Source organism: Myotis nattereri (genome assembly GCF_964212035.1).
Source record: "Myotis nattereri genome assembly, chromosome: 1".
Lineage (NCBI taxonomy): Eukaryota > Metazoa > Chordata > Mammalia > Chiroptera > Vespertilionidae > Myotis > Myotis nattereri.
In genome coordinates, this window is record NC_138075.1 from 171,329,170 (window position 1) to 171,354,407 (window position 25,238).

Here is a 25,238-nt window from a genome sequence, read left to right on the forward strand (position 1 = left end):
AGCCACTCTGGGCCTCTGGGCAGCATGGGAACGCAGAAAGGCGGCTCCAGGCTGGAGTGAAAGCAGTGCCGGCAGCCAGGGGAAGGAAGGCCCATTCTTGCACGAATCTTCCTGCATCGGGTCTCTAGTATTGTTATAATAAAACATTGAAGACAATCTCAATGACCTTTGATAAGGGATTAGTAAGTAAATTGGGTACACCCGTAGGAGGCAATACAAGGAAAGGATAAATGTGTGTACTGGAGAAGATATAGCCTCATCCTAAATTCTGCCTCAGTCTGTAGGAGTTGTGGAAATTGGTCTGTTTATTCATCTCTCTCTGCCTCAGTTTCTTCAACTATAAAAATAATGACAATAATACCCACCTCTGTGAGAGTCTTTGTGAGATCAAGGAGATTTCACAGGTAAGTTTCTTAGAAGAGAATCAGGGCCTAGTGAGCACCCCATAAATCATAGCATTACCTCCTAGTATTTTGTATAAAGACCCAGGCAGGTCTGAATGTGCTGCTGCAGAAGGACGCTCTCAGGGAAAGGTTTTATTTCCCCCTGTAGGCATCCTATAGTGGAGACAAGCAAAAGATCCACTTACATATCCTTAGGCTTGGGTGTAAATGTTCAAATATTTGTCAATTATTACTTTATCCTCTAATTATAGAAAGAGAACATAGTTAAGCATATTTCAAGGGTCAAACTCAACTTTCTTAATTTTGGTTACAAATGAAAATTTTAATATATAAAATTGATCAACTCAACAGTAAATAGTAAATATCAAAATGAAAAAGAAACACTTCTCGATCTTAGAGTACTTTATTTGAATATATATATGCAGAGAATAACACAGTTAATGTTTTTGGCTTTTTGTTCTTTTTGGAAAGACTACTGTGACAGATAATATTGAGTGATTACCATCTGATATTACTTTACATTGAAGTGACTTCACATGAGAAAAAAATAGTTATGCTAATACATGCACTTTGTTTTCTGTTAGACTAAATCTCTTTAGGAGCAAGAACCCCTTCATATTCAGGTTATCTAAAAATATTCAAATAATTTTGTGAAATAAACAAACTCAGTCTTACTTCAGATAAAAAAAGAAACTGATTTTCATGTTGTATGGAAAAACTAAAAACAGAGCAGATGTGTATGCAAAGGTAAATAAAAACACTGGCTGCTTCTCAGTAGGGGTGAGAGCCTGCCTTTCATGTTAATTTATGTACGGTATAACAAGTAACCACTAAATGTAGTAGCTGGAGGGAATTTGGCTGGAATTGTTCCTTTTACAAGTCTTAGCCACACTTCCTGCCCATAATTTAATTCCAACAAGGCATCCCCAGTCAAAACCCTATCACAATGTATTTCACTGTTAATATTTTCAGATTCAAATGTAAGCTTATCTATTCCATCAACCACCAAAAATCCAGAGAGATGAGCACTAAATGACTCAATGGTATACTTAAAAACATATACTCCAAGATACGGAATTCTGAATTTTCCAGTTCTTGAAATATATGAAGATCCATAATTGACATCCAGATTATTAAATAGAATAGGACCTGGTGTAGTCATTCCATATGTATGAGATGCAAAAAATGCCACCATCGGTGCGTATCTGTAAGAACCTTTGGAAAAATCTGTAAAAGGAAATAAATGGAAAGAGTTAATTTTTATGTTTTTACCTTGTTTTGCCTTTCCTCATATCTGTATCATTCGTCTCCGTTACAAAAAGGATTAGCAGAAGTAAAAGGTCACTCATCGTATTTAACAAGGGCAGGTGTGTCTGGATCCTGCCTCTTCTGGCTGAGTTGCCAGAAAGCAGTGTCTCGGAGCCTCAGTTCCCCCATTTAGATCAGGACAGAACTAGAACGATAATAACATTCTACCTCCCTCATAAAAATGCCTCAAAGATTAATTTGCATATTTCTTTGATCTCTCCAGGGATAAGGGAATTCAAAGCACTCGATGATTATTACGGTATGCAGGAATGTTTTAAGGCCCCTGGAAGGCACTGAAGCTGACGTGATGCAGAAACAATGTTCCCAGCACCTTGTCAAACAGTTTCTAGAGGCTAACCGAAAACCAAATGAAGTCATATGCACTATAGAGAAGTAGACAAAAGGAATTTTCTATGTAATTAATGCCAAATGTACTAACAAAGGCTGAGGTTTAAAAATAGACTAAAAAATGTACTCTTCACTATGCAGCATATTCAAAGCCTGCTTTGAAATGTTTTTTTTTTGTTTGTGTTTTATTTTTTTTTGCTCTCATTAAAGAGAATGCATTTTAAAGAAATCAGAAATGGTACACTCTTGAAGTAAATTTATAGCAACCAATAATTACAAGGTAAATGGACAGAAAGGCATCTTATTCTACTCAATACATTCGAGCATGTGCTACTAGTCCTTACCTACTCAACAGCCACTATTAGCTTGACCTTCATGGAAGATATGCTGTAGTGATTAAGCACTTACGAAAGTTTCATTTAAATGGCCATATCTGATATGAGTCAAAGGTGTACTGTTTGACAACTTGTTTAAGGGATAGAGATTTTCTTTTAGGGTGCATAAGGGGGGAAAAAGCTGTCTCTATTATACCAATATTGAACATTTCGACAAGTGTACATCAATATGAATTTGTCTGACAAAAAAGACATTTCTACTTGTAAATCATGTGCATTATTCAGTAATTTTCCAAAGTAAAAGGAATTAATCCTCAAATGAGGCCAGATTAAGCAGACTAAAGTGTTCCTTCACAAATATTTCTAAAACTGTTTTTGCATGAGACAGTGAATAAACCCACGGGTGCGTGCACTTTCTTACCTGGAGCTAAAGCGTTTTCTTCCACCAGCTTGACCGTGCAGTTGCGGCCAGTGAAAGGGTGCCGGCAAGCACAGATGAAGCTAGTCCTCCCATTTATACATGTGCCCCCGTTCTGGCATGGGGACCTGCTACACACTTCTTCTGTTACTGAAAAAGAGTCAACATAAAAAAGGGTAAATGTAACCTACTTGCTCTTGGTTTCAAGTCATAGTTTGCAGCAGAATTAGAAAAAATATTGATGACCAAGAAATAAAAAAAAATTGAGTTTCCAGGTCCAGCTGCCATCAGTATAGTCACGGGACTTCATGTAAATCCCTTAACTCTCGGAGCTCTCTTTCCTGCTTCTTGGAAGTGGGAATAATTCGGTGATCCGATGAATTTATTTGTGTGGAAATGTGAATATTTGGTCAGCTATAGAACAGTATAGCATATCTGGTCACAGAATCATGAGTGTTTGGAATTGGTACATGATAAAGGTAATATTTCAAATCATTAGAGAAGCAAAATGTCTATTCAATACATTGTGTGCAGATATTTGGATATCCATAAAAAACATAAATTCCACATGTACAAAAATACTACATGTTAAAAATAAAACCTCATATAATGGCATTACTGTTAAGTAAAAGAAATATCTATGTAGAGATGTAAAATTTTGGAAAACTCTTTCAAAGCCAAACAAAACAAGAACCAGAAGCTATATGCTGGTAGAAAAATCTTTAAGTTTAACCACAAAAAGTATTAAAACTCATTTGCAATAAAAGCCACCATTATCAAAATTCAAAGATAAGTGACAATTTAAGAGAAAACAAAATAACAGACACAACAATCTAATGACTAATATCCATAATATATGAAAAGTTCTGACCCATTAAAAAAACAAAAAGGTAACCCCTTAAAAAAAAGGTAAAAAATGGGCAAATGATATGAATAAATCATTGAACAAGAACATGAAAGCTCACAAAAAATATTTAAAAGCTATTCAACCTTACTATTAATGAAGGAATGATACCACCACCACCATTTTTATAACTGGTGGCAATATTTAAAAAGAGAGAAAACATTCCATCATGGTGAAATAAGAGAAATTGAGCATTTTTACACAATGATGGCTAGAGCTTAAATTGTTAGAACCTTTGAACAGGACAATTGGGGCCATATTAGAATTTAAAAGGTTGATTTGCTTTGAATCAGAAATTTCTTCTGGTAAAATATATATTCTAGACACACTTCCTAAGTATGCAAAGATAATTATTCAAGAATGGTCTTTATGACATCATTTGCATTAGTGAACGATTGTAACACACCTAAATGACCAATGATGTGGGACTTGTTAAATGAATTACAGTATCTTTTCACTAAGAAATATTAGACAGCAGTTAAAGGATGAGGCAGATTCCTCAACACGTTTGATTTACTGAAGACAATCAGTTGACTCATTAGATTGAGTTTCACTTATTTAGAAAGCCTCAAATTCTGAATATGGTTATAAGCATAATACATAATTATGTAAATGCAGAGAAGTTGGAAGAACACTTTTATTACGGTCCACAGTTATCACTATGGCGCCACCTTGTGGCAATAGTGTAAACGCTTTACAATCTCATTTCAACAATTTTTAAATTTAGGGTTATTTGCCTTATTTAACATTTTTCTCAAGAAGTGCGATCTATAAATACCTTATATAGATTCTGATTCATATTTAAATAATTCAATTAGACATAAAATGTGACCCATATGATTAGAAGTTTTGGCAAAGAAAATATATATTATTTATGCAATTAGAAATTCATTTAAATTATTTTGGTATGTTCTCTGAAATACCCATAAACTATTTTACCAATAAAGATACATATAAAAATGTTACATGTGTAATGTATTTTAAGAAATGTTTTAAGCCAGCCTACATTTCTGCAGCCATGTGAATAGGTTATTAAACCCTTCCATTTGCTGTTGGTTATCATTCTAAAACCAAGCCCGTCACTTGCTGGCTTTGAAAATCTTTAATGACTCTCCATTACCCATAGAAATGTGAATTCTTTATGTCAAAGCACTGGCTTTGTCTGTTTTCACATTCTCTAAAACTAGCACAGTGATCAACTCACAGGATGGCATATTCAACTAATGTATTTCAGTGGGAATGAATCAACTGTGAGGTGGAGTTGAGAGAATATTGAATTATGTATGTAACCTGATTAGCTCTGTAATTCTTATTTTCCCAGATGGGAAGATGCCACTGTCACCCGTAGACTTGACCCTGCCCATAAATCAGGAGTCAATTTCAGAAACCAAGAAATCTGCATTGCTGTTCATTCTACTGGGATTCTCCAGGACCGTGGCCATTGCCTTTTCTTTAATGCTCAGGATGCACATTTGATTTTTCTTGCCCTTGTGTTCCATTGCCCCTAAAAACAGGCTTTGATTGTTCTTCCTTCCTTGAGTCATTTCAGAGGGTGCCATTTTGCTATTTATTTCAATTCCTTGTAGGGTCATTCATCTGGAGTAAAAATCCATTTGATCCAATGGGGCCTGCACTTTCTCCTACTGCTATAGTAGCTCAAACTTGCCAAGACCACACCTGGTTTGCCTTCTAGGATATCTGTCATTGTGCTATAGATTATCCGTCTGGGGTTCCTCACCCACTGGTCTGTACCCTTCTACTGCTTGTGTTTTAAGTTGCTTTTCTTGCCTTCCTTGAGGTTTTAGGTACCTCTGGTCTCTGAGTCCGATATAATCCACATGACAATGCATAAAAGTACTCCCATGATTCCCAGAACAGAACATACTGTGAATTGAGTCTAAATCAGAGCAAGCTATGGTAACAATTATCATAAAGAAATGACCTTACACATCTGTTAATGTTCCATAAGAATTAAATGTTCATTGTCTATTTTTGTACCTGAATCACATTGTGTCATAGCAGGACTTCTATGTTCTGATGTCACAGACAGTCTTTGAAATTCTGTATTTATTTAATTCATTTTAACAAGAATTCACAATTATTATTGATAATTAAACGTATCTTATTGCATTTGACTTATCATCTCTAGTCTTTGTTTTAATTCTATATGCAATGTTTTAACCACCCCTCCCAGCGTTGTTATATTTCCCAAAGTTATGTTTTATGTGTTCATCCAAGTCATCGATACAAATACTTTATGAATCAGTGTCAAGTACACAGCTTTGTAACACACAACTAAAGATTGGTTGGCACTGATTTGTCAATTGAAACTATTTGTACTTTGTTATACAAGCTACAAATCTACTTTTGTGAATCACCTGACTTGCATTTTTCTACTTGATTTCTAAGATACTTAAAAATGGTTAGGTACCTTTATAAATTTCTGTGCATATCTGTGTTCAACAGGCAATGTGTCCTTGAATTAACAAAAATAAGACTTAAACATAGCATCATTTTCTTTTTGACATCTTCCCTCTCCCAGTCAAAAGGCTTAATGATATATAATTCTCTTGTTGTCTGACCTCGGAAATTTGCTTATTAAATGTGCCACGCTATGGTATAATTGCTCTCATGTCCTTCTTACTTCCAACTCGAGTGCAAGCATTTGTGAGGTCAGGGCCCACGTCTTTTATTTCTTAAACTTTGTGTCCCTAGTGAGTAGCACAGTACCTGACATGCTGAAGTGTTAAATGTCTTCCTAAAGTTGAATAAACAAAGTAATGGAAGATTAACTAGATGATCACATCAGTCTTATCCAATACTTTATCCCTTCTTCACAGTTTCTCAAAAATTACAGGGTTTTTTAAAATCACCAATCAATATTTGTTGTGCAATTTCAATCGTTATTTGTGGAATCTTGGTTTAGAATGTGTTTTCATAGCCATTTCAACTGCCTAGTTTAAGCAAAAGGCAACAATTTATTTAGCTACCTATAAATTTCATGATGTTTCTTCAAACATTGAAACACTACAAGTGTTGATGATTCATATTATAATTTTACAAGTATTCTAAAATTACACATATTTTATATATTATGCATTTTATAAAATAATCAAAATTATTAGATTATCTGGAGGAAAATGACTGAAACAGAGTTCTTCCTATATACCTATGATGTCTGTAAAACTATAAACCAAAGGCAAAACAATGATAAAGGATTTCTCAGTCGCCAGGTTTGTGTGAACTTTACGATGAGACATGGGTTAGTATCTTTGACACTGCCTGTGTTTTCATAGCTTACAGGAGGCATGATGGCACCGGCATGTTTTTCTAGAGACCTGACTCATTTCAAACGCACTTTCCACAACTTCTCCACCGCAGGCTTCAACCCTCTTCAACTCTTTCCAGCCCATTTATTTTCCTTAATGCAGATCAGTGCAACTTGTAGAACAGTTCTGCCAACTCAACATTCTACTATCTTGTGCAAGTAGTATAACTAATCTTTCAAAATTTATTCCCCTGCTCTGAACATGACTAAAATTACATTGCCATTGTCTTGGAATGTTTCATACGCCTCAATCTGTTCTGGCTTTTGCTTTCTGAACCCTGATATGTGATCAAATTACTACACTTTTCTATTAATCCTACTTCCATATTTCCTAAATGTTCATGTTAAATTTGAAATGATTGGAGAGCTCCCTACATTTTCAAATCACTCTTCCTTTGCTAACATTTGCCATTCTTATGATAATTACTTGCTTAATGTATGAGCTCCACTGAGAAGAGAGACTGTTGAATTGACCACTCTATTCACTCAGTCTTTCTTAGTACTCATTCAGAATTCACTCAATAGGTTTCTGATAAATAAAATGAAGGGGCACATTGTATTGATATCTTCTACTTCATTCTTATTTTTATTTATATTATACACAATATGTCATATATAACATTTTTATATATATTTTATTTATTATTTATGTTAATTAACATTTAATTTATATTTTATTGCTTAGTTCTGCTTTAGCATCAATATCGTAATTTTTTAAAAATATTTTTATTGATTTCAGAGAGGAAGGGAGATGGTGAGGGAGAGATAGATACATGAATGATGAGAGTGAATAATTGATTGGCTGCCTCCTGCACGCCCCCCCCCCCCCCACCAGGGATCAAGCACATAACCTGGGCATATGTCCTTGACAGGAATTGAACCCATGACCCTTCAGTCCACAGGCCGACACTCTATCCACTGAGCCAAAGCAGCTAGGGCAAGATCATAATTTTTATTTCTTCATTTAAACAATAACTTTGCAGAAGGCAGATAACGGATCCCTACTTAGAGCAGAGCAGAATTTCCAGCAGATTAGTGAGGGAGGCTATCACTACTTATTACAAATACATATGTTGCCAGGCAGGGCTTGAACTTAGGTTTCCTGGTTCCAAAATCAGTGCTCTTTAGTCATCCCAACTGCCTTTATGCAGAGCGACAGAAATTAGAAATGGTTTCAAAGTCATATAAAACAGTTAAATATTCACTAGGCTCTTATTTTTCTCTCTTAAACTTCTTATATTCACAGCAATTATAATTTTAAAAGTTACATTTGGTATATGACCAAATCTTTTATAGAATGTAATCTATAGAGAAGGGATTATTATGAATAAAAGAGGTTTATTAAGGAGTGCCAAATACATTTGATATATCTTGGGGGAAATGGTTAAAATAAAAAGTCAGTGGTCTCCCAGCAGGAGCCTCGTATCCCCAGCAATGACGCTGCTGATGTTATATTACAGAAGGATTCAGCTCCTCTTGGAAGGCAAGCAGCCAAACACTCTCTGTAGGGACAGGTCTGCCAATTGCTATACAAACAAATCTTAAAAGATGAATTAAAACCCTCTTGATGTCTATTGGAATATTGTTTAGAAAAAAAAATCAAATATTTAGTGAATCAACCAGAACAGCTTATCTTCATTGGCCTAGGAAGCTCATAATTAGCATATCTGAATGTAGGAATGACTCAAATGGAAGTGATGGGGATGAATACTCTAAATTTTGCCCTTCTGTGAATAATTGGTGGTGACTTCCAATGACAACTGCCTACTGGCCAAACCATAGAAAAGTCAAACTGAGAAGTAGCACCTTTGCTTCTGCCTGATCAGTGCAGAAACAAGGGGCCGTATTTGGATCCTCAAGAGAAGAAATTCCCTGGTAATATCAACTCTTGCTGTATGGAATATTCAGATGTGGTCCAACTCTTGAATAGATATGATGTGTCAAACAGAAGCAAAAGGAAGAAAAAGGCAGGTGAATATACTCCACAATCTCCTTGAGTACAGAGGTTGAGGGCTGAGCCCTGAGTCCAACAGAACAGGAATCAGGCTCAATCACTTACTAGCTGCATGACCTTAGGTAACTTTAACTCACCCATCGGAAGGTTAGTTTGCTCATCTTCAAATAAGAATAAGGAGAGTTACCTCATAGGTATTACATGAAGTAATGTGTAGAGTATAATTTACACAGTGCCTAGGATATACTAAGGACTAAATAGTATCCAATATTATGTTATTGTACTATTACTTGGCTTCAAAATAAATTAGGTATTAAAATTAAGGTTAAACATGTTTTATCTTTTAAAAACATGTTTATATTATTTTTCTTGCTACAAACTGCACATATTCTGCAAATGATAGTGGCTATAATCTGAGCAATATTATCGTGAAATGTGTAAGAGGATAATTATCTTGTGGTGTTAGTTATGTAGGGGAGCAATGTGGCTGCATGGTATTTGTAATATAATAGCAAAGGTCAAAGAAAATACAGCCAGATTTATCCGGAGTATCAGTATGTTCTACCCTAGTATGAAATAGGGTATCAAAGGAAGTAGCTGGTTTTGCAATTTATTTATTCTTGTAGGAGAACGCTGAGTTCACTGGTTTAATCACTGTGAACAGACTTTACCTGCTCAGCTGCCCAATGAATGCCACCAGTGTTATGGCCCATAGAAACAGGGCTGGCTCAATGAGCATGAATATCTATGTACCCACTTAAAATTATGTTGCTGGTCCTACATAAAGTGAATATCTACCTCACACATTAAAGTAGGTCAATATATCTTTATTGCCCTAATATTGTTTTTGGTTATCTTTACTGAAATAAAAATAAAGAACTGTTAATTAGTTATTAATTATAAGCCAGAATCAGGAAGTAATTTTATCAGGGCATCATTGCAAAAAAGAATCAGAGCTAGGCTAATTATTAGCCCATTAGACCCTAAAATTATAAGCATCTAAGATGCATTCTTTACACTATCAAGGTCTACAGGTTCTTATGCCCTATTAAACTTTTTAACTCCATTAATTTTGAATTAATATTCAAAATTTTATATGTACTGCATAGATCCAGGTATTTTTTAGTTTAAGGAAAATAAATGACACAGTTTGCTTGGTATATGATTACATATCCTGTGGAGCTTAAATGAAACTCATTTACAGCAATCACAGGAAGACCAAGGATTTAAATAGTATACAAAGAACAACTCATTACTTTTCCTAAAAGCATTATTATAGAACATCTGAATACTGAAGTACTACCTTTCTCTGAGAAGCATACATGTCAAAATTATTTGTTCTATGATTCCACTGCACAAGATTAGTTCTCCTGGGTCAGATTAATTTAAAGAGAATATAAATAAATGCAATAATTTAAATAGTTAAGAGACAATTCAACTTTGTATATTTTGTGATTTTAAATATTATAAAAGCTTTCAGAGATTAAATGAGCCATCTTATGTTAGGATAAAGATCACCCTTTGAAATCAAAAGGCAATAAAATTAACCCAAATGAGTATATAATTTAACGACAGATATACACAGTGGGGGCAAAAGTAGGTTTATAGTTGTTCATATGGAAAATAATAAAAAACAGTAATACAAGAATGAATTCTGTATTTCACATACTCAAAACTATAAACTTACTTTTGCCCCACCCAGTGTATGAGGGAAACTGCTATTTTCTTTAGTAGGAATCAGTAGCTATTCTTTTCGCTGTGGAAAGATTATTTAATATTACTCATATGCCAAACATATTCATAAAACACTTTTTTTCATCAGTGGGACTTGTAGTTTATATGCATTGCATTGAATTTCTCTTTCTTCCCAAAATTATGCCTCTTCTTCAGTGCGTACAAACATCTGTTAATGGTCCTGCTACTCTCTCATTTCCCAAGTTCAAACCTTAAAATATTCTTGGTCTCTCCTTCCCCAAGTGCCCAGCATTCAAGCTGTGAACAGCTCACATGTTTTTACAATGATGCAGTCTGCAGTATATTTCTACCAATAACCTCGGTAAAATATCTACTGAACTCTCATCACTTAAAAGGAAGCAGCACAGTTTCTTCAGAGAGATGAACTGACTTAAGGATCTACAGAAACTTACTGAAACAGCTAGGACCAGAATCATAATTGGTTGAGCCTCAGAACATTAATGTTTCTGCTGTCCCTCTTCCGTTTCTGTTGATTTTACTTTCACAACATTCCTCACCACGGTTCAACTACCTCTCCCTTTGATCTGTCTCTTACTGCGCTTGCCAGTAATGTGCTAGCTGGTATTTCTAACTTCCTGTTTTGCAGTCGGGCTACGCACTACTGCTGCCAGCTTCATGCTTCTCCAACCGTTCTTACTGCACCCAAGCCTCTGCGCCACATGGTCAAAGACCACTTTGTTCAAAATCATGTCTAAATGCCTTAGTGCTATGATCTGAGTGTCCCCCCAAAATTAATATGTTGAAATCTTAAACCTCAAAGTTGATATTGGGAGCTGGGGTCTTTGGAAGATGCTCATGTATCCATGCCTATGTTAGGTCATTAGGGTGAAGCCCTCATGAATGGGATTAAATTTTTGTTTTTGTTTTAATAGCCCTTTTTACTATTTACTGTTGTTGCTTATTTTTATTTATTTATTTATCTATTTATTTATTTATGTATTTATTTATTCATTTATTTTTATTATGGCCACTATTATATATGTCCCCATTTCCGCCTCTTTGTAAACCTCTACCGCAGCAGTTCTCAACCTGTGGGTCGTGACCCTTTGGGGGTCTAACGTCCCTTTCACAGGGGTCGCCTAAGACCATCGGAAAACACATATATAATTACATATTGTTTTTGTGATTAATCACTATGCTTTAATTATGTTCAATTTGTAACAATGAAAATACATCCTGCATATCAGATATTTACATTAGGATTCATAACAGTAGCAAAATTATAGTTATGAAGTAGCAACAAAAATAATGTTATAGTTGGGGGTCACCACAACATGAGGAACTGTATTAAAGGGTCGCGGCATTAGGAAGGTTGAGAACCACTGCTCTACCCAGTTCCTGCCCCTCATTCCCTCTGGCCATCACCACACTGTTGTCTCTATCGGTTTTGCACACATGTTCTTTGATTAATCCCTTCTTCTTCATCCAGTCCTCCCACCCTCATCCCCTCTGGCAGCTGTCAGTCTGCTTCATATATCCATGCCTCTGTTTCTATTTTGTTCATCAGTTTATTTTTTTCATTAGATTCCACATATAAGTGAGATTATATGGTATTTGTCTTTCTCTGACTGGCTTATTTCACTTAGTGCAATAATCTACAGGTCCAACCATGCTGTTGCAAAAGGGAAGATTTCCTCCTTTTTTACCGCTGTGTATTATTCCATTGTATACATGTACCACGGCTTTTTTACCCCACTCCTCTGCTGATGGGCACTTGGGCTGTTTCCAGATCTTGGCTATTGTAAATAATGCTGCTATGAACACAGGGGTGCATATATTCTTTTGAATTGGTGTTTTTGGATTAGAGTTCTTATAAAAGAGACCCCACAGACATCTCTCACTGTTTTTTCCATGTGAGAACACAGTGAGAAGTCACCAGCTGTGAACCAAAAACAAGGCCCTCTCTAGAATGCAGCCAGGCTGGTATTTTGGTCTTGGACTTCATAGGCTCCAAAACTGTGAGAAATAAATATATTTTGTTTATAAACCACCCTGTCTATGGTATTTTCTCATGGCAGCCTGAAGAGACTAAAGATACTTACTGGGGCATTCATGGCCTTCTGTGATCTACAAAAATGGAATTCCTGCTTACTCATTCATTCATTCATTCATTCAATCAACAGAGTTCCTATTGCATAACAGACATTTTGCCAGGTAATGCCAAGATGAATGACATATTCTTGTTTTACTCATCAAGGAGCTCATGGTCTAATAGCTTTCTTTAGATACATATCCAAAGAAAAATGTTCTATAGGATGCTTGTCAGAAACAAGTTATGAAACATGTAGACAATATATATATATATATATATATATATATATAGTTTATATATATATTATAAACACTTATTTTGTAATGATGCCTAATTTACATAGGACAAGATCAGATTCAAATACTACTTCAATAATCTTAGAATTACATACCAGTAACTATTTACCCAAGTTCCAGCAACTGCCTTTTTTTCTTCTTCTTATTTTGCAACTGGCTTTTATATCTTATGGTGTGGCTAAACCGTACAAATCTACTAAGTAACATTTGAATAGAAAGAGAGATTGAAAGTGATTTTTCAATGATAGCTTACCAGGAGATAGAACGTTGTCTGTGTTTCTTTGGGTTCGGCCGATCAGGACAGTGCTAGCATTCACTGCTGGTTTCTTGTTTTTTTTCAGCAATGGTTTTACTTGCTTCTGAGACTTGAAGACATTTGTAAGACTACTAGACAATGATTGGTTTATATACCAAGTTAAATTTGATAGAGCAATTTGAGTTTTTATTTCAATTATTGACTCTGCAAATTCTGTAAGACCTTTCTGAAGAAGTCGAATATCTGGTAGGGAATCATTTATCCAGTGAGGTATGGCAGCATTGAGTTTTGATATACGTGTAGAAGCATTATGACACATTGTTAAAGCTTCATAGAGAGTTTTGTTAAGTAAAGAGAAGTTAACTGAAAGATGAGTGGATTTTGTTTCCAGTGCCTTAAATCTTAAATTTAATACCTGCAGTTGAAGAGCCTGGTCTCTCTCATTTGTGACCACATTGCCTTTTTTTAGTGAAACATAATAAGGTATGAGCATCTTGGTTACTTTAGACTCAATGTCTTGCAACCGAGTTTCAAAATTTATGGAAATCTTTGTGGCTGAGAGCATTTTTTCCTCCAAATGATTCATATTTTCCTGGTATTTTATCAGTTGGGAAGTGGTTTCATTGACCATTTGATAAATATTTTGGAAGTTGAACTGACTTAATTTTTCATCATTAGGAATATCTGCAAGGGCCTTGGCAACTTGCAAAACAAAGTTATATCTCTGATTGTCATTGACCAAAATCTGAATAGAATCATTCAAACGTTGGAATTGAGGAATGAATGCCAAAATAGTTTCCATATTTTGGCTACATTTATCATGGAACTTGGGATTGCACTTTATTGTACTCACAGTCTCTTTTAACATGTAGTTATCTTGAATGAAATCAATGGCATTATTTATAATAGTCATTGTCTTATTTAGGCCATCTTCCATTTCTAAGGTATGTTCATTGATACGTCTGTTTAAGGTATCACTACGACTCTGTACTTCATTTCTAAGTAAGTTGTGTCTTTTGGTAAGCTCTTTGATTAGGATATTTAGGCTATTGACAGCACTAATCAGATTTTCCACTTTCTTCCTTGTAGCTTTTGCTTCTTTTGGTTGTTCAAATGTCATTGTCTCTCCAAGTGATGCTCCCTGCTCAAGCAAGGGTTGAAGGATCTGCATATCATAAGTCAAATCATTTAGCTGTTCATTCATTTTATCCATTTTATGGTCCATGGGAAAGATTACCTCAGCCAATGTTTGGTTTAAAACTTGTACATTCTCTTCTGTGTCCTTAATTTGAAATTTAAAATCATTTCTGCATTTGGATAACACGTCTTCCCATTCACCCTTGAAAAATTCTTTCTCCGTTTCCAAAGTGATGGTGAGATTGTTAATCTTGCTGTCTTGAGTGTGCAAATCATTGAACATTTGCAGCATCATCAAACCTTGTTTCTTTATATTCTCATGTAGAGTGGACAGGTACTCAGTGACATTATTGCTAACTGATTCTGCAGCTGGAACATTGTTCTCATGTGATACTTGTTCCTTTGACAGAAGATGTTCGTGTACTTCCTTCATTTTAGAAAGAGTCTTATTGAGGGATTCATAATACAGAATGTTCCTTGAGTGTTCCCGCTCTAGAGCACCTTCTAAATGAGTCTGCTTTGCTTCTAGTTCTTTAATAGGCTTCTCATATGTGAAACTCATTTCTTGCCTCATATTCACAATGTGATTTTTCAGATCTAGGATATCAGTCAAAGTGGGTCTATTTTCCTGCATTAAAACAGACTTTTGCTGGACTTCTATTGAAACCACAGATTCATTAACTTGTTGAATTATGTGTTTGGTGTCTTCAAGGTCCTTTGAGAGTTTTGATACAGTCTTGAAGAGCTGTGCTATAGTCTCTTCCATGTCATTTTGGAAAAATTTAAATTGTTCTTTAACTATATCCTTTATCAGATCATTAATGCTTTTGGATTTTAGACCTAGAGGAAAAAAGCAATAAACAATAATAAATGTTACATGATTTTAACTATGTAAACTTTAGATATCTCTAAAAAAGATAACAAGTTTGAGGCCAAACACTAATAACATGTAGTAATAAAAATACTTCTTGACGACACTTATGTAATTTTAAAAATATCTATACTTTATAGATGGTGATCACTCTCTTAATTCGTAAGTTTGAAGGGAGAAATCAATTGTGGTGTAGAACACACCAGAACCATAAATCTAAGTTTCTCTGGACAAAAGATATGAGGGAACTACTATTGTTTTCAGTTAACAGACTCTTTTATGCAATGATGCTAGGTCTAGTTTTAATCTTGTATGAAAATAAATGACTTGGAGAGCATTATGCTAAGTGAAATAAACCAGTCAATGAAAGAAAAATACCACATGATCTCACTCATTTATGGATAATAAAGACCATTATAAACTGGTGAACAAAAATAGATACAGAGGCAGAGCAGCATCAAACAGACTGTCAAACTATAGCGGGAAGGCCGGGGAGGGTTGGGGGGCGGGAGTGGGGGATAAGAGATCAACCGAAAGACTTGTATGCATGCATATAAGCATAACCAGTGGACACAAGACACTGGGGGTGGGGGGTGGGGTAGGGGAGGCCGGGGGAATGTCAAGGTGCCGGGGGGGGGGTGGGGGGAGACATATGTAATACGCTTTGTAAGACTTTAAGCAATAAAACAAAATTTAAAAAAAATGAAAATAAATGACTTGGGGCTTTCTGTCTTAGTAAATAATACCTAATCTTAGGTCATGATTGTTACTAGTTTTCTAGTAATTAAATTTCAGAGTCTGTCTTTTTAGCTTATAAAAACTAATAAATTGACTACAGAGAAATAATTTTATGAGATTCTTAAATGAGGAACAATATGAAATAATAGATACAGCATACAACAATAGTTTATAATAATAATAAAATAATAATGAGAGGTTTGTGGCTCACTAAGTCAAATGAAAATAGGGATTCAAGATATACCTTAATTATTATTAACACTAATTCTCAACAAAAAGAGAAGAGGCCATTTCCCATTAATGAAGCACATAATATATCCTGTATTAGAAAGCATGGATTGATCATAAGCCAAGAATTATAAACAGTTCTAAAAATAGCATTTAAAAAAAAGGAAGGAAGGAAAGAAAAAGGGCCCTGCACACTGTTCAGAACTATTTAGAATATAAAGTGAACATTTTAAATTTTAAAAATTCAAAACAAAACAAAATGAAACAAAAACCTTGTTATAAAAACAAAAAATGAGAAAAAAATAAAACATATTCTTAAGGCATATTTATAATACACATGAAGCACATAAAATGGAAGGTATGTCCATTCCAAAATATAAGCAATGACTACAATGTAAAATACAGGTAACACAATACAAAGTATTTTGAACAATGGTATATTAAGAGATGAGTAATAGCTGCTTTGAAGCCTATACAAAAAAGATGATTATAGGGGCTAAAATCTAGAGTCTCTACATGTATATATTTTGCTAGCAAGTTTCTAAAATTATTTAAGGTGCATGAAAGACTTACAGAAAAAGTATTATGAAAGAGTAATTATACTAAATAGAATGATGGATTACTTGATCATCTTGATATTATTTAATCTGGTTCTGACAAAGCTGTAAATGTTGTTTACATGGATAAACATTTTCCTGAAAATCCTAGACCCTAAAGATCAATGAGAAATATTGACCTTTAGGTTCTAGATTTCCAAAACATATACAAAAATCATTGTATGTTTATAAACCTACTGAACACTGAAATAAATTTAAAAGGCAAAAAAATTATGTGAAAAGCAATTTGTATGTAACAGAAAAAAACACATATGAAGTATGGAATAGTAATCTTACACATAGCAGCAAAGTACTAAGGAAAGGCTAAATTAATTAGAAAAGGTTACATAGCCACAATTAAGATAAATTATACTGAAATAGCCCTAGCTTTTGTATTTAATAACATAAATAATTACAACAGAAAAGTTTTAAAGTATTCTTATTCCCCAAATTTTATGCATTTAACCAGTCACCTATTTATAAAACAAATCTTCATTGTTTCTACTAGTATATGCTACACAGGAAAAAAATTTTTGAAAAATTAAATTTCTGATGTAGTAAGGTGCTTCTCAATAACAGTCATTTTCACTGAACTTTCTATAGAATCATTTAGTTATTTCCTGTGTGTTAAAATTGTCTTTAGCCCTGGTTGGGTGGCTCAGTTCGTTGGAGCTTTGTCCCATACATCATAAGGTGGTGGGTTCAATTCCCAGTCAGGTCACATACCTACATTCTGGGTTGGATCACTGCTCAAGGCGTGTATGGGAGGCAACTGATCAATGATTCTCTCTCACATCAATGTTTCTCTTTTTCTGCCTCCCTCTCTCTCTAAAATCAATAAAACATTTTAAAAATTGTCTTTAATTCTCATAACAACAACTTGATGAAATGCAATAAAATACTTAAGGTTAGAAATCAGACTTTCCTGAAAATTATAATCTTATAATTTTGGCTTTAAAATGTTTTTTCAAGAAATGTTTTTTCAAGATTGCACAAGTAAAACTTAAGTGTGCTTGAATTAATTAATGAATAGTGGACAGTAACAACAAGTGTTTAATTTCAGGAAGTGAAAAACAACATGATCTGAAAGTCCAAATAAGAATAATAGTAGGTAAGAACATTGTAAATAGCTAAAGTTTAGTGTAGAATCTTGATCAAAGTAATTTTTTAAAAAGTAAACTATGGAAATGAAAATTAGAAGGTCCTTTAGCTGTTATTTATTGAAAAAAATCATTGGATGAAGGGCAAAATTACAGCAGTGACAGAAAAGAAATCAGATTATTAGCTCAAAAACTTGTTTTAGGACCAGAAGCTTTTCAGGTAATCCTATCTAATAAAAGAGAAACATGGTAATTGGTGTACGACTGCTACCCTTCCCATTGGCTAATCAGCGAGATATGCAAATTAACTGCCAGCCAAGATGGCGGCCAGCAGCCAGGCAGCTTGAAACTAACATGAGGCTTGCTTGCTTCAGTGATGGAGGAAACCAACGTTCCCACCTGCCTTGCCGGCCTCTGAGCTTGCAGTTTAAGAAATATTGTAACGGCCGAAACCGGTTTGGCTCAGTGGATAGAGCATCAGCCTGTGGACTGAGGGGTCCCGGGTTCGATTCCGGTCAAGGGCATGTACCTGGGTTGCGGGCACATCCCCAGCGGGAGATGTGCAGGAGGCGGCTGATCGATGTTTCTCTCCCATCGATGTTTCTGACTCTCTGTCTCTCTCCCTTCCTCTCTGTGGAAAATCAATAAAATATATAGAAAAAAAAAAAAAGAAACATTGTAACGAATATAGAAGCTAAACAAAACCCCAGAAACCTGCTTTCAGCCGGCCAGGACCTCAGAGCTGGAGTTATACATTGTTTCGATTATAGAACCTAAACAAACCAGATACCTGCTTTCAGGAGCGGAGGCCTAAGAGCTGGAGCCTCAGAGCTAAAGCTAGCCAAGAATAAAAAAAAAAAAAGAAAAAGAGGAGCGGTTGGGAGCTTCAGTCACCCGCCAGCCTGAAAACAGCCCTCAGCCCCTCAGCCCCTCTCCCAGACCGGCCAGGCACCCCAGTGGGGACCCCCACCCTGAAGGGTGTGTGACCAGCTGCAAACAGTCATCATCCCCTCACCTAGGCTGGCCAGGCATCCCAGTGGGGACCCCCACTCTGATCCAAGACACCCTTCAGGGCAAACCAGCCAGCCCCACCCATGCACCAGGCCTCTATCCTATATAGTAAAAGGGTAATATGCCTCCCAGCACCGGGATCAGCATGACAGGGGGGAGCTCCCCAACCCCCTGATTGCCCTGCGGCTCTGTGTGTGACAGGGTTTGGCGCCCCAACCCCCCCCCCCATGGGCCCTGCTCTGTGTGTGACAGGGTAGAGCCATAACCTCCCCATCAGCCCTGCCCTGAGTGTGAGAGTGGCAGTGCCCCAACCCCCTGATCGGCCCTGCTCTGTGGGTGATAGTGGGCGGCGCCCCAGCCCCCTGATCCGCCCTGCTCTGTGTGTGACAGGGGGCGGTGCCCCAACTCCCCTATCGGCCCTACTCTGTGAGTGACAGGGGGGAACTCCCCACCCCCCTGATCGACCCTGCTCTGTGCGTGACACAGTATGGAGCCCCAACCCCCCTGTTGGGCCCTGCTTTGTGCGTGACAGGGGGTGGCACCGCAACCTCCCCATCGACCCTGCCTTCAGTGTGACAGGGGGCGGTGCCCCAACCTCCCAATCAGCCCTACCCTGAGCGTGACTGAGGGTGGCATCGCAACCTCCCAATCGCCCTGCTCTGTGCATGACAGGGGGCGGCGCCCCAACTCCCGAATCGGCCCTGCTCTGAGCCTGACCAGGGGCTGCACCTAGGGATTGGGCCTGCCCTCTGCCACCCGGGAGCAGGCCTAAGCCAGCAGGTCGTTATCTCCCGAGGGGTCCCAGACTGCGAGAGGGCACAGGCCAGGCTGAGGGACCCCCCTTCCTCCCCCGAGTGCACAAATTTTTGTGCACCGGGCCTCTAGTCCTATATAATAAAACCCTAATATGCAACTCGACCAAAAGGCAGAACAACTGGTTGCTATGATGCACACTGACCACCAGGGGGCAGACACTCAATGCAGAAGCTGGGCTCATGGCTGGCGAGCACAGTGGTGGTGGTGGGAGTCTCTCCTGCCTCCTCGGCAGTGCTAAGGATGTCCGACTGTCCCACTGCCAGCTTATGCCCACTCCCCAGCAGTCAGACATCCCTGAGGGGTCCCGGACTGCAAGAGGGAGCAGGCCAGGATGAGGGGACCCCCCACACACACACCTCAGTGCATGAATGTTATGCATTGGGCCTCTAGCATTTCTATAATTTCTTACCAAAGAGACATCTGTACAAGAATCTGATTTTGCAAAAATACATAAAAGTGCTTTATGTTAACATCTGAGTAGGCACAACATTTTAACTCTATTTGATTCTGTTTCATATGATTCATGTGCTTCTACTTTCTAAGAAAGATGATATTGCATTTGGTGACTTGACAGATATAGTTGATATTAGACACCTTGACATGTCCCTTCCATTGTTGTGAATGTACTAGTATGCCCTATTCATAATGTTCAAATACCTCTTAAGGAGTTGGGGCATTTGATTTTGAACATTTTCTATGGCTATTAGCAGGTAAGCAGTGTTTCTCACCTGAGAACTGGAGTAAACAAGAGTGGTTTTGCTAGGCAAGCACAGTACCTGAGTGAGTGAGTTTAGTTTTTGTTGCCTGTAGCAACATTCATTAACTATAAGCCCTTTGATTCTTATAATGATTGTGCTCAGTTCACAATTAATGCCTCCCAATGAGGAGGGAATTGTGTTGTTGTTGTTTTTGTTGTTATGAGTGTAAGTTTCCTGTGTCACTGCCGGAATTTTTGGTAGTAGGTTTACAAGAAGCAGGTGACAGGCTTAATTCTCTCATGTTATGATAACCAAATTTTGCTAAACAAATTTCATTATGGTGGTTATAGTCAATTATATACTGTTTTTATTTACTTCTTGTTCCTGCTATTACTTCGGGAAAAATGTATTCCTCTCTCATGCTTGTCAACAATAAGTTTTTGTAATAGGAGACATGCCAGAAATGTAGAACAGCGTCTTCCTTTCAGTGACTTACTAGCACCAATTATTTACATGATTAAAACAATCATGGTTGCTCCTTTACTGATAGATGATATGGAAATAGAAACTTCCACTTTCTAAAAAAGTATCTTTTACCTCTAAAACACAGGTGAAAATTAGAAAAAAACCCAATAATAATGTGCAAGTGATATTGTTCATATTTTTTATATGAACAAAATGAAAGGAACCAATGATCCTGAAACTTAGGAGCAAACAATAAACCCAGTGAATTGAGATGTTCCTAGTAACCAAAATACTTTCTAGAATATCCACGCCCTACCTGAAAACCCTTTGGCTAAGTAACTCCTCCTGACCATCGTTTTATTAGTTGAGGTGGTTTCTCTTCATAGAAGCCTTCCCAGATCTCCTTCTACTGGATTTCTTGAGACTATCAATCAGACCCATTGTACCACGTGCTTAACACTACCATAGCAATTACCTGCTATCGATAAATGTCTGTGGAAGGCAGAATAATCCTTCCCTGTCCAAGATGCCCACGCCCTAATTCTCTGAACCTGCAAATAGGTTATCTTACATGGCAAAGGGCCTTACCAGATGTGATTAAGGTTAAGAACCTTCAAATGAGATTAGCCTGTGTTATCCAGGTGAGCCCAATGCAATCATATGGGTCCTTAAAAGAGGAAGAGAAAGGCAGAAGAGTGGGTCTGAGAGATGTCAGGAGGATTCAACAGTTGTGAGATTTCAAAGATGGAAAAAAAAGACATGAGGCAAGAAATGCAGTGAACTCTAGAAGCTGGGAACAAGCCTCAGTTTATAGCCACCAAGACAATGAAACCTCAGTTTTACAACTGCAAGAAAATGAATTCTGACAACTTGAATTCGCAGGAAATAGATTATCCTGTAGAACCTCCAGGGAGGAACACAGCCTGGTGTTTTAAAGGCACAAAATTCAGACAAAGCTGGTTCACATTTATAAAAAATTATTCCTCTGACCTGAGATATTTTAGAATATATTTTATTTATTATATTCCAGAAGCTAGATAATTTCTGGGATAATAATGGACTTCAGATTTACCCTCAATACCTTCAGCAATATTATTGAGACAACCATGTATCTAGCTACCTTGTTAATCATTCCTTAACCTCATCTTTATCCTGAACTAAAAATCAGAATGAAAATAAATATGACTCATAGTTAAATTTCTTTTAACTATAAAGAAATACCAGTTAGGCTATAACTAAGCACATAATGTCAATAAATCAGATGAAACATTCAGTCAAAGATTTGACTACATGGTGAAAAATATTTAGATATTCCAAATTATTTCATAAATTAAGTGATTTAAAAACAGCTTATTAAAATATGTATTAGACTGATATGCCACCCAATCTAAAGCAAAATACCAAAGTGATATGAGAAAAGATAAATGAGTTATTTGCCTTTTGTCTTAACTGAATGAATAATTTATTTTGTTTTACTTTTACCTTTTAGAAAAGATTGAAATTCCCTCCCTTTATCTTCATTGATTTTCTCTTCTAGGGAGGAGAATGTGCTCCTTACATCACTCACAGCCAGAGAAATGTTGTCAATCCTCTTCTGCAGAAGGGTCAGTTTTACTGCCTGCTGGTTCAGCTGGTCAGCCATTTTTTGTGTCACTGCTGTATGGAGAAGAAGAGAACATTGGAAACATTGAAAAATACATATTTAAAACCTTTTAAATTTTATGATAGGTGTGAAGATAATTCAAACAAATCATGTTTGCACTGTATATTTAAAGGTATAGGCTACATGCATTTAGCAAATGGCAAAATGAATTTTACACTATTTAGGGGTAGAAATTTGTCAAAGTATTATATCAGCTTAGGTTTCTAAAATCTTTTAACTATGCCCAGAACTTTTAGTCTTTTTTTTTTTTTTTTTTTTTAACAACAAAGAGTTTTTGCTAAAGTCTTAATGAAATTCAGGGTCAGAAAAACAAAATAACTTGCTTAAGGTTACAGAGCTAATGCCTCATCTTCTACTTTCAAATCCAATGCTCCAGCATTAAGTACATGTAGCTGTATACATATAGGTATGTAGATGCATTTATATTCTGAGAAGTATTCTCTACTGAGGTATTTTTTAATGAGAGATAGATTTTAGCTTAAATCACTTTATTAGCAGTGCTACTGTTCATGCCTTTCAAAGGCACTTCAATAACTCAAAGAGGATTTTATGATATTTTATGAAGATACTGAATTTCAATGCCTTAAAAATTTAGAGTACAATTTCTAAGATATATTCACCTGCATTCTTAAAGAGGTCACCTTAATTTGACTGCCCGATTTTGTATGACTACGCCAAATACAGTGAAGAGATGTTTTTATCAGTAATCAACCTATGTTTCTAACAGATAAAGTTGAGCCTAAAAGAAATGGTAAAGTGTTTATGATTAGGAAGATGAGAAAATATGTAATAGGACCACTTTGGATTAACAAGAGATTCTTGTTAGCTCTTAGTCACAATACTTTTCCCTCGTCAGTGATCAACACCCCTTCTTGGTCTGTATCACCAATGGAAGGAAGCCTTCTTAGCTCCCTCAAAAGGAATCAAGCCATTCCTCCCATGTCAAGATTCTTCCATGACTGCACTCTTTGGAGGACAACAGTTTGATTTTATTTTGGAAACATGTGGCGGCATTTTTATTCTCCTCCTGTGTTTGCACACAGAGTAATTCAGGCAGGGAACCGGCATCTCAGCCAAAGATTCGCCCAACATACAGCACCAATAGAAAAGGGTTCAGAGGTGTGTTAATGTGTCATCATCAGACATTTGACCAAGTGATGTCCCGTTTGGAAGTTGTCCTAAATAGCGTTGACAATAATTGGGTTAGGGATGATAGCTATTACAATCTGTGACCTGGATCTTGCTGCTGCTGGGCTGTTTCTCCGCCAATAGCTGCGTGACTCTCAGCCTGGTTGGTGTGTATCAACTGCTGCTGTTCCTGGGCTAGACAGAAGCAAAAAGAGAGGAGAGAGAGTTAAACATGGGGGCTGCCTCATTTTCTTTTTCCAGTCCTGAGCAATAATGTGGCCGACGTTCGTTTCTCTGTCTACTGAAGCATGCCTGGACCATTGCAGCGTAAGCTGCTCCGCCCCCACCCATAGGGCAGCGTGCGACCCCGCTGATCTTGGAAGCGCGGGGCCCTAATTGTGCTCTGAAAAAACATTCAGATCTCCTTTTAGACGAACATGGTTGGTAGTCTGGAGAAGCTGTGAACAGGCAGGCTTAAACTGTCTGCATAATTGAGGAGACTTTAAAATCAGCTGTGCTAAAAGCCATAGCAGTTTTAAAATTTTCTGCCACAAGATTACATGTTTAACAATGCGATTTCCAACTGGTGTCTACTTGGAAATAAGGGAGAGCTACGATTCCTTACTGAAAGAATATCTGTTTAAGCAGTAGGCCACTTAAGAACTGCAAATAAAAGTAAACTATTACAGAACTCGCCTCAAGGGGGCCAACTGCAAATAAAAGTAAACTATTACAGAACTCGCCTCAAGGCGGCCAACCTGCAAAATCAGTAAAATTTCAGAAAATTGAAAGTCTTATGACATAAATCTCTCTGTTAAAAAATCACTTATATTTCCCATAAATCAAATAATATTTTGAATGGCAATATAAATTTTTCATTGGGGAAAACAATTTAAAGGAAGACATTAAAATATTGACTATATTAAGTAATGCCTGTCTGTAATTTTCAGACTTCTAATGAACTATTTTATTCATTGAAGTCTGTATATCAGGCATGAGAAAACAAGTGTTTGGTGTCTGTACTTCTTCCCATGTGAAATATGTACCAATGAGACTTCACCTCTGGCTCACGGTAATTATGCTCTCTAGGCCTACGTGGCTGCGACAATAATGCTAAAGCATCTTCACTCCATAGAAAGCGTATTTGGGGTTAATTTTAGTTAGTCTCTTATGTTAGACTGAATTTTTCATTGTTTTTCTTCAGAGCATTGAGCTAAATTAATGAATTTCCATTCATGCCCAAGGTTTATGTTTTTATTTTGTCCACCCCTTCACCCTGCTGTGTTATAGAAAGTCCTATATAATCATTGATATATTTGGTTGAAGAAGACAATCTACAGCTTGGGGAAAAGTGAACTTATTTGGGGGCTGCGGTATGTGGTGGAAAGTATTAATTTTCACCCAGCCGGAGTGGCTCAGTTGGTTGAGTGTCATCCTGTGCATTGAATG

General features: G+C 36.7%; 1 protein-coding gene across 1 annotated transcript in view; it reads right to left on the minus strand.

Annotated features, from left to right (window-relative positions):
* Positions 1–796: 796 nt before the first annotated feature.
* MMRN1 (multimerin 1) overlaps positions 797–25,238 on the minus strand; it is a 45,092-nt gene continuing 20,650 nt past the window's right edge. The window contains exons 4-8 of the mRNA XM_081109421.1: positions 23,895–23,984; positions 22,481–22,654; positions 13,336–15,315; positions 2,817–2,963; positions 797–1,631 (exon numbers count right to left, since the gene is read on the minus strand). Coding sequence (XP_080965547.1) covers positions 1,210–1,631; positions 2,817–2,963; positions 13,336–15,315; positions 22,481–22,654; positions 23,895–23,984 — 2,813 coding nt within the window. The 3' untranslated portion in view covers positions 797–1,209. The remainder of the gene's footprint in view (positions 1,632–2,816; positions 2,964–13,335; positions 15,316–22,480; positions 22,655–23,894; positions 23,985–25,238) is intronic.